Here is an 11,122-nt window from a genome sequence, read left to right on the forward strand (position 1 = left end):
TTCATAACCAAATGGAAAAACAGGACTATTAGAGACCTCTCTTTAACGATAATATAGGTTATGCTTTATAATTATATTCAACATTAACTAGGTACAAGGTAAAAATAAAAATCCAACGTCAACATAGAGATTTTATTAAATGCATAAAATAAATAAATTATCTGATAGTTTGGGACATGTGGAGCGGAGTGAGCATGAGCTCGAACGCCGCGTCTTTTAGATTGGCTCCACGAAGGTTTGCTTCATGAAGATCACTGCCCGATAAATCACAACACTGAAAAAAAAACAATTCTCAATTATTTTACGTTATACTGTTTCGTTTACTTCAAGCTTCGTTTATGGCTGCCGGCCTACGTCAGAGTTTTTGTAGAACAGATAATCGGGACGATTATGTATAGGATTTTCTGACCGACATTTTATAGAACGTGTGCTTTGCCCTATTGCTAATCAAAGGTATAGATCTATCTTAGCACATTGATATTTTACGGATCATAAAGCTATACCTCCCAGTTCCATCACTACTTCAGTGCAGTAACAATACGAGTTCCAAACTTGTAAATTTAGTTGAACTGTCTCAATGGCTGAATTAAAAAAATATATAATTGTATGTTTAAAAAGCTAGGAGTATAAATAATAAAACTAATTTCTGAAATACCTCCAAATCAGCCCCAGCGAGGACGGCGGCCCTGAGATCACAGTTTTGTAGGTTGGCGTTCTTGAGTGTTGCCACACGCAAGTTGACGCCCGCCATGTTGCTACCCTCTAAATTCGCACCTGCAACACGATGGAAATAATTTTATTTCATATTCATCATTTCGTCTAAATGATAGTTTCGTCTATACTAGAACATTTTTGTTTGTTTGTATTCTAAGGGTTCTGAAAATACTGAACTTAGTAACATAGGCTATATTTTGTATGGAAAGAATTTCCTCTGGGATGTGGGTGAATCCCCTGGGAACAGTAAGTAGAATTTCGGTATTGTTTTGGTACAATTGAAATGTTGTTATTTACCTTTTAAATTGACACCTTCCATCACAGCTCTAGATCCAACTGGATCTTCCATGTTACAACCTTTTAAATTGGCACCTAAATAAAATAACAAGATTTAAGTTTAGGCAACCAATAAAAAAATATAATGTATTGTTTGCTACTTATAAAATAAGGCAGTATTACGTCTGGATCAACATGTACATATATTGTAATGCTAACCAACCAGAGATATTATTTTTAAACAAAAAGCTGATAAATCTAATTTACCATTGAACATTTGCTGGTGAACATGTACAAATAGATTTCAAGTAAATGAATATTACCTTAAGGGTCAATTCCCACTGAAAGAGCAGCGGCCAGCAGCGGCCGGCAGCGGCCGTAAGAGCAAGTGACTGAGCGTGAGCGCGGCGCGCCTTACGGTGTGCGTGCTCTTACGGCCGCTGCCGGCCGCTACTTTTTCAGTGGGAATTGACCCTAAGACATATGATCTACACCATGATGACAAGTAAGGGTAGCGAAGAGTGCATCACGGATTACAAATACTAATCCAAAAGTTCTAGATTTCTCAAGCCAAAAATAAAACTAGGTTCTAACCTTCCATATTGGCACATAGGGCTTTCACTCCCAACAGCTGTGCTCCTTCCAGATTCGCGTGAGACAAGTCTGCGCGTTCCAGACAGCAGTGAGACAGATTGGCACCAGTCAGGTTGCATCGGGAGAGGCAAGCATACTGGAAATGATATTACATAAAATTATGTAAAAACATTAAAATATTGTATATTATTTTTAATGTATGAAGATGGATGAGAATAGAGCAATTTATCCTTGGTAATGTAGTATTTTTAAAATTTTATCCATGATGGAAATAAAGTGTTTAGTTTTTAGTAATAGGTACCTACTAACATATTCTGCGTTGCTGACAATCTTTGGAAAAACTTGCGAACCTTACTGTTATTAGAAGCGCCCATCATGTTTATAGGACTTAAGCCTCAGGAGTATTTTAGTTTATGTTAGTCTAATCTTTAGAAAAACTTGCGAACCTTACTGTTTCTAATGAAGCTTCCTAAATAACTTTGATCAATATGAGAAGCCCCCACTATGTTTATAGGACTATTTTAGTTTATGTTAGTCTTTAAGAGAAAAAAAATTAACTTAGTGAATTAACTTACCTTAAAATTAATATACCTAAGGTCCAACCTATTGAGATCAGCACCAGACAGGTTGACACCTTGGAACCTCAGCTCCCAAGTGGGTTGTGTCTTTATTATCGAACGCACCACATCCATCCGAGTCAACGCTTGGTTGATACCGCAGCTGCTTCTTGATTCTTCAATTAGAAGCTTTAACTGTGGAATCATTGAGTCTATACCTGAAAATAGTAATAAATAATTATGTGTAAGATAGAAAAAACATCTTCCCAATGCCAATTATTTAGTCATTCAATATAAAAATAAAAAAAGATAATTTTAAACATTACACATAAAGACAGAATATTTAAGTCAGGATAATAAAAACAATGACTCCAAATATCTGCGTCGGATTTGTATGTATGTTCACATATTAAGTAGTTTCCATTAAATATGTTTATCATTTTAAGTAAGTTAGTCTGTGTATGAAGTATGCTTGTGTCTGAACAAAGTCAAGGAAAATATTCACTTTTATGCGAAACTGTACATTAGGTTTACTGCTACTAAGTTAATTGTTAGGTTTTCCTGTTTAACTATAATTTGAGGGAAATTCTAACATAAAGACTATTAGTAATAAATTGCTTTTTTGCTATAATTTATTTAAAGCAATTAAAGATTTGATTATAAAAATGATATTGAACTTTTTGGTCAGTGCGTCGTCTTAGGGGTTAACATACCATAAAATACAGCCTCTTCCATCACACCCTTTGGGTTAACATTCTTATCTAATATCACATCCCCATGCCTCAAATAATTTAGAATGGGCTCAAAGTACTCCGGGCTTCTGTCTATCAGGTAAGCGCCAACAGAATCAGTAGCACTCGGTGTCATTAAGTACACATTATTGTCGTTAGCAAACATTCGTGCCAGCATCGAAAGAGGTTCTTTAGCTAGCAATGTGGCTCTAGAAGTCGTAAAATGCTTGCCACCAACGTTCAGAGTAATCCAATCCGACACAGGCGTCCCCTCTTTCGCCGTATCACCTATGCTCGATTCCCCAGCAGAATTTACGGTACTATCACAACTTCTTGCTGCCGCCTCATCGTCAATACTTAAATACACCTTGTCTTCGTCTCTAATCACTCTGACATCATCAATTTCACAGCCATTTGAAGAATACAAACGTAAGTTCTCCGAACACCCAGCGAACTGTTTAGATATTTCCAGTTTTAAAGCTTCAATCGAGTTTTCCACGGCCACAACTTTTCCATTTTCTTGTGCTTTGTTCCTGTAAACGTACACTCGTTTCATAATAGGTGTCTCCTTTGTTCTTGCTTCAAATACTTGCAATAATCAATAATACTTGAGACGAAAATTCTGCTATGTATCTTTAATGTCAAAACACAACAGCTGTCAAAATATTATTGTGGTGGCAACTACTCAGCTACGAAAGGTTTCTATTTCTCAGAAATCGACTAAAGATATGATATTGATATTCTTTAACATTATTTAATCCAATTTTGTTTTATTATTACCACAGTATTAAATAACTATAGTCACACATATAAAGATTAAATTTAAAATACTTCAGTAGTAAAGAATCAACACTTGCACACCGATATTTATAACTTCAAATAGAATTGGATAGGTGGCGCTATTTAACGCCATATTGGTCTCTGCTCGCAACTTTACGAATAAACCCAGATAAATACTTATAAACATAAAATCTTTACACATCATAATTAGATAACTACTTTTAATAAAGTTATAAGGCAGTATCTTGCCTTCTGGTAGATAATAATATATTATGGAGAAAAGCAAGCTAAATTATTACCTATACCTAAGTAGGTGTACCTACTTACTAACACTTTTCTAAATAGTTTAGTGGCGCTAGCTCACATTACAAGACATTTATGAGGGTAGGTATTTGTCAATTCATATTTTTAATTACCTAATTCACAAGTCAGTTTGAACGCGGCAAAAAATCGGTTAGACAGGATGTTTCCAAACTTTTTAACTTCTGCTTTATAATTTTTTGTTCTGATTGACCGCCTCGGCGAAAAATGTGTCGAGGAAACCAAATCCCTCCCCTTCCCCTTGCGCATTTTCCTGTTTTTAAGATGTGATGTACCTATCATGTAAGTATGTATGTCGAGCTCATTGCTGTTACAGTTGACTCTAAAGCTGCCAAGAGCCATCCTACTTAATATTGTAAGCATAAAATGCGAGTCTGTTTGTTTGCTACGCTTTCACGCAAAAACTACTAAACCGATCATCATGAAACTTTGTACATATAGGTATTTTCGGTGGTACTAACATCATTAACTTAATTACATAATTTTTTATATAGGTACTTCCTTACGCAGTCCCTTATGTACTCCTATAATGTTATCCCCACGAAGGAGAACTTTTGTCCTCCGTGGTTATCCCTTATATTTACTAATTTATAAACTTCCTTATGTCCTCCCCTCATGTACTTCCTTATGTTCCCTTATATTAGGTACTTCCTTACATATGAAGGAAGAATTTCCGTTGTTTGTAATGTCTAACTCTTATATGGTGTTCTAATTCTCGCACATTTTTATTCTATTTACTTTCTCAGAATTTTATTTTTAAACTTTAAATATATGAATCAACATAGGATACTATTTATTTTACCAACACATCATGCAGGCGAAGCCGCGGGCGGCTGCTGGCAACACCCATTTAACAGTACCTATCTATGTACTTCTTATCGATAATTATAATGGCCTATAAACAGCCAGTTAACTATAGCTTGATCGCTCACTAAATCCAGATGGCCATCGTTAAACACGTCACTCTCTGATCTTGCTATTGTATTGGTATGACAGCATCGTTGATAGGTCTCTTCGATACCTGGAACTGGATTTAGTGAGATGACGTCATGTGGCTGTGATGACAAAATAATGATTGGCTAAGTACTTTTAATCCATTATGCAGTAAATACTTAGGTAATTGCGATTATTGGTCTGCCTACATATTATGAGGAATAAAAAAAAACACATTTTATCATAGTCATACAAATATATTTTGTTATTTTTTTTCTTTTTGTCTGTCTTCTGTGTGTGTATGTAACTGTGTTCTTCTTCTTCTTTCGTGTCGATGACATGTAGTGAATCTACACTTTGTCAGCCCGCCACAGCGAGACTCAGAAAACTATTAAAATATAATGGAACAACTTTTTCTACAGTAGAGATTAAGATGTTTTTTATTTTTTTTATAGCCATCATGGAAAGTTGTGTTTTCTACGCTCCGTTCCGCTTTGGTGGATCATCATCATCACTCAGTACGTTTGCATCTAAATGACCTATGTAATCTTCAACATTACCCAGTAATGACGTTCTAGTCGTCACTTTATCTCCAATCTATTGTAATCCCATGACAAAAGATTATAGAACTATTCACACTTGCAAATTGAAGTCAAGAAGCATGCAATAGTGTGCATTGCTCTAGAGATCCACACGGTCGGTGCAAGGTTGAACTAACTTGAAACATTTCGCGTTCGTGTATTAATTTGTTAAACTAAGTTGAGTGGAGTGAGTTAACGCGGCTGGAACTTCACGAAGTGGTTACAATATGTGTTATGTCCCTTATTTCATACCAAATAAAAGGTTTGACTTGCTGTCTATTATCTTTAATTGGCGCAAAGGACATCTTTGTACTTGCCTTCATAATGTAAAATTGTAAATGGAGTATTGGACAGTGTTTGGAGGCTAGCTTTGGTACAGAAAAGCGCAGTGGTTAGATTGGGTGATGATAACACAATGGATTTATCATTGTAAAAAAGAAAGTGACATCATAAAAAGACGTTAAGAAGATGTCAAAGGAACTGGTATCTGGATGGACATCCTATAGAAACAAATACAATATTCGGAAGATATGTGGAGAACTTAACATTGATCAAGATATTAAGAGATAATTGAGTAAGGAGAATAAATCAGATCATTTCAATTCGACACACATTATGAGAACGTCAATCAATTCTGTAAAACACCCGGCATAGGCCCGTCTGAAATTGTAAATCCCAACCAGTGTGCCTAAGTAGGTTCAATTCGTACCTACGTATTAGTTCTCAAATAAGGAACAATTTTTGCTTAGTTTTCAGTAAACCTTCAGTAGCGTTCAGCTACAGTTGCATAATAAGTAGTTTACGTTAAAATATTCAACTATTGTTAGTAGATTACAATAATAATACATAGTGTTTCTCGGCTTTACTTGCCAACACATGTGACTTATTATATTGCGGTATTCACAGGTAATTCTCTCAAAGACATTGATAATTTATTGCGTTTATATTTAGTTGTAACAATTCTAATGGTTGGATAGGAATCCGTCTGGACCTGTTGCATCATCTAGAAATGTTTGAACTAAAATGTGCTAGTTTGTTTTGGCTTATTTTGTAAGGCAGTAAATAGCACCAATGCGTGTAGAGTCTACACGAAATGCTGCTATGTCGTTTACGAACATAATTTGCAAAAATATTTAAGGGCAGAGTAATTTTCCGCGGGGAGAAAATTAACTTCGTGCTATTGAAGTATTGTGACTTCAAATTCATAGCCATTAGTTGCTGTTTCTTGTAAACTTATGTTTCGTAGTTTATTACATAGGTAGCATATACTTATCAGTTCTCTGGGTTTGAAATAATTTGATTATGTTCTTCCCAGGTTGTTCCATTTGATCAAAAACTTTTAGCTCCTGGAATAGGCTGATTAGGTATTCTCATCTTAATAAACAAAAATGTTCGTAAGTAATCAATGTAAAATACTTAAAACTATGCCGTTAACTAAAAAATGAGAAAGAATGGTTGTCACTTGTGAATGAAGAGATACATCATTCACAATTCCCCAAAACGTCGCGTGTTTAACCCCCATTGAACACCAAAAAGCATAAAAAAAACAAATGAAGGAATCATTTGTTTCTGTTACACAATAATACACGACAGCATTGAGTAGTAACATACAATTTGCTGCGATTTGTAATGACATTGTTGGCAAGCTAGTTTAATCACGTGGATCGTTGATAAAACATCTGAATTGTAAGCCGAACGAGTTCTTGTAGGTCAGGGAACACGGACTTTGTTTAGGAAATTCGACGTCATCATCATCACCATATCATCAGCTTTTAGCCGTCCACTGATGAACTTAGGCTTCTCTCTTAGAGAACGCTAACCATTTTGGCCTTGGGCAGTAGAAATTGGACGTAGATCTCGTTAAGTGTTGTTGCTCCGAAGTAAAGAACTGCTTATGACTTCAATGACACTAAATAATCAAAAGGTATGAAAAAAACAATAAAGTGCGAGAGGTGTGAAATGGCTGACTTTAGAGGGGCACAGTTATTTGAGGAGAGAAATGTGAAAGTAAAAAATGTCTGTCGGGCGCTGAAACTATTAAACTCATTTAAAAGATAGATATACAAATAGTCTAGAGTCTGAGAAAAGGTTACTTTTATCCAAGCGCGGGAGGTAGCTCCCTCGACACATAAACAATGAAATGCATCACAAACTAAGTTTACGCAACTATTCGCAATACCAACATAATAAAAATGACTAATTGGTTCAAAGAGCAGCGTTCATAGACACATTCCAAAACGCTTTCACATTCCAAAATATTTTCAGCTGGATCGATGTCAATAATTTTGGCGTTGTGCCACGTTTGACGAACTAAAAGGACAGTTTGCGCAGTCTAACTACCAAATAATAGGTAGTTTTAACTGTTATGTAACTCTTAGTTTATATTTTTATTGTGTATTGTATTACTAAGTAGCTGTTAGCAGTTTACCGTCATTATAAACACGTCCATATGTTTTTTCTCTGGTTCTAGACTCCCTGTGTACCAACTTTCAATTCAATGTGTTCAGTAATTTAGATAAGAAAGCGCAACAAACAGACATAGTTACTTTCACGTTTATTATATTAGGTAAGGATTATTTTAGTAGTTATAGTGGTACAAACGAGTATAGTGGTGGAGAAGTTTAAATAAGTCAATTATCGTGACTCGTGGCTCGCAGGTCATATGATCAAAATAAAATTAGATAATTTGCTCTGTTCACCATCACCTTTAGATAATATCTATGATATCTATCTAATCAAAGTTATCTATTGCATTGACACTCGTTGCCGATATAACACCGGTTTTATAATGGCGGTTTTTTATCGTGCGTTACAAAACAAAACCGAGCCGCAAAAAAACTGTCGCTCGGTTTTAAACGTCGTCTTTCGACCGCTTGTAATTGTCAATTGATTTTTTACCAACGCGAGATATGTCGCCCGGAAAATTTCTTAGTGTGAAAGAGCTGTTAGAAGCTAGAAATATTGAAATCTAAATCTTTCAAAATGATTCAGTTTGAGTGTAGTGTTTTCGTAATCCGTTGATACAAAGATATTGTTTATGAAATATATTATTGTCTAACGTCTGAAGTTTTTAAGTGCGTCGAGTTTTTAGATGCGTCTGAATGATTGATTACAGAATAATGTGTTTGTTTTAAATCTGTGATCCTCAAAGTTTTTTTTAATTCATGAACTGTTATATTGTTTAATTTAGAAGTTGTGCTAAATTGCGTATCTATTAGGTAGACACGTTTTTTCAGAAAGAAAGTTTGTGAAAGGTCAATATTTTTTCCTTCATCTTGTCAATATTTGTGATTTACTACATCACATTTTGTCCGAAAAATATTATTTTAAAATGACGATTGGACGATGAACGTAATGAAGAAGTAAATCGTGACAAAATAACAGGCGCCACGCCAAAAATAACAAGATTAGTATAGAATTCTGTTTGTCATCAAAATGTTGGTCACCTCTCCAAAAATACGTCATCTTCTTGTTACATCTTAACCCTCTGCAGCTGAGGTGGTAGTCCCACAGACACCGCAAAATACAAAATCAAGTTTTTTACCGTCATTTTTCAAATTCGTGCGCCAGCTCTTCGAGTACCTTCCTATAAAGGACTCGCGCGTCGGTCAGTATACGGGGGGCAGTCACAGTGAGCTTACTTTAGCGTGGAGGAAAGAAAGTGTCCACGGGACTACCACGTCAGCGTCAAGGTAAGTTTCCACGAGACTACCACCTCAGTCAAATAGTTATATCTTCATAGTGTCTCCTAAACTACCACGTCAGTAACCTAGTTTAAATGATTCATTTTTAGTGTTATTTTCCAATTTTCCTGAAATATTACGTTAATATTTTAATTACTTATCAATTTACTTGAATGCCAAGCTAACTGGTGTTAAGTACCGAACAAGTTTTTAGATGGACATCTGAAGCAACAACCCTAAACCAGGGACTTCTGCTCGTAAAAGAACATCGGCTGGAACTCTCCAGAGTCATGAAGGGGAAATATTGAACTAACTGTAACAGGCAAGTGACGATGACTTTAGTGTTAGGTATTGATGATAAAGATGGAGATCCATTAGTTTCGATCCTGAAACCGAACGCGCTGAAGATGACGCCATTTCACGTGGAGAAGAGTTTTAGGCATGGATGGGGGGTCCCTCCATCTCCGGTAGTTCGATTTGTTCCACTGAGTGACAAAACATTTTGTTATATTTTTCCAACTTAAATAAAAAGACAAACTAAGTATCGTTGCTGTGATTGTTCGAAGCCAATTTGCCTTCAGTTCTCTAAGCCACTGTGTGATAATTGCCAAAAAAAGGTGTGACTTTGAATCACTCTAGTTTATAATTTGACCAACGAATGTATCTCATTTTTCCAAAACTGATTCATATTATTGTGAACTTTTAAAATATCTAATTGAAAATTTGAAAAAGTTGATTTTGTTACTTTTTTTAGTTCATAAATGATTAAGTAGAATTTTTCAGACTGATATGACATAAGTAAATAAAAGTTGATTAATTTTGAAAGTACATTTTCTTTTTTTTATTAGAAGTTAATTTAACATTTAAAATAGGCTATAAATCTAATAAATATCAATAAGTTAGCTGTATAGTTTAATTTTACAAAAATATTTGCAATTGAAGTGGTGTCTCGTGTACTACCACCTCAGTTGAATTGTAAAAATTTGACCACGTCAGTTGCAGAGGGTTAATATAGAAAATGATTAATTTAATTTTAAGAAAGTCTACTGAAATGCTAGGACATAGTGACTACAATTTTTCTTAAACGAAGGATCTCTAAACTTAGGCTACAATACATGTTATTTTTAGAAATATATAAAACAATAATGTCCCAAGACCTTCTCCTAACTCTGACAAATACTACCTATTCTGAAAACCACATCAAAATCAATTCAATCAAACATTATATAATCGCACACACACAAACATACAGAGTAACTTGAATCATCATCATCCTCCGAGCCTTTTCCCAATCATGTTGGAAGTAACTTGAATAAACCAGCAAAACATAAAAAGGGCAACAACACACGTTTATAAGTAGAAGTACCTATAAATATAAGTGGCCATGATTTCTGAGAAAAATTACGGCAGAAATCGGGCGCGAAAATGGTGGAATAAAAAAATATCTTCGTGACTCATCCTATTTATGTCTGTGGCTGTTGACAAAATCTTATTGAGAGTGTGTAAGCAATTGGTGCTAAGGAAAATAGGAGGCTTTTTGCCTATTCAAGATAGTCTAGTGGCTAGATCTATCAATAAAGTTCAGCGAAATAAAAAATAAGTAATAGGGACTCTTCGTAAGTCCGTTGGATGGGTATGTTTAGGTTCTGGAGTAGTAGTGTATTTTGTTGATTTTCTTACTATCAAGATAGATCGCTTGTTGAAGTGAGCTGTTGGTTATTTTTTTAGCATCGCATGTAAGCGCACTTATTTGTAGGTAAATGGGCAAGCTTTTAATGTTTAAAAGCAATAATATTTAATAACAAAAACAAGAAAAATGAAATTTTGTGCTCATTGACCAATTCTAAAGATAAAATAAAAATAAGATAACAGGAAAAATAATTGAAATATACAAAATTTTGAAGAAACGGAGTTTCCATTTCACGGATCAATGCCAAACATTTCCTGCAACG

At 34.9% G+C, this 11,122-nt stretch overlaps 1 protein-coding gene across 1 annotated transcript; it reads right to left on the reverse strand.

Moving 5' to 3' along the window:
• Positions 1 to 118: 118 nt before the first annotated feature.
• LOC110377143 (BTB/POZ domain-containing protein KCTD9) lies at positions 119 to 3,528 on the reverse strand. The gene is made up of 6 exons (XM_021335847.3): positions 2,855 to 3,528; positions 2,160 to 2,359; positions 1,585 to 1,720; positions 1,012 to 1,086; positions 656 to 774; positions 119 to 274 (listed from the first exon to the last, which is right to left on the reverse strand). Exons 1-6 carry the CDS (start codon positions 3,426 to 3,428, stop codon positions 158 to 160), a joined length of 1,221 nt encoding a protein of 406 aa, XP_021191522.3. The 5' UTR covers positions 3,429 to 3,528; the 3' UTR covers positions 119 to 157.
• Between the last annotated feature and the right edge of the window lie 7,594 nt (positions 3,529 to 11,122).

The sequence above is a fragment of the Helicoverpa armigera genome, chromosome 21 (genome assembly GCF_030705265.1).
Source record: "Helicoverpa armigera isolate CAAS_96S chromosome 21, ASM3070526v1, whole genome shotgun sequence".
In the NCBI taxonomy this organism is placed as follows: Eukaryota; Metazoa; Arthropoda; class Insecta; order Lepidoptera; family Noctuidae; genus Helicoverpa; species Helicoverpa armigera.

Bases quoted from the DNA above. Each gene is read 5' to 3' on its own strand.
- LOC110377143 (XM_021335847.3), bottom strand. From the start codon at position 3,428: ATGAAACGAGTGTACGTTTACAGGAACAAAGCACAAGAAAATGGAAAA. The intron at 1,721-2,159 runs GTAAGTTAATTC...TATCATTTCCAG, and splicing joins TTAGGTATATTAATTTTAAG to TATGCTTGCCTCTCCCGATG. The intron at 275-655 runs GTATTTCAGAAA...TTTTTTTTTCAG, and splicing joins TCGCTGGGGCTGATTTGGAG to TGTTGTGATTTATCGGGCAG.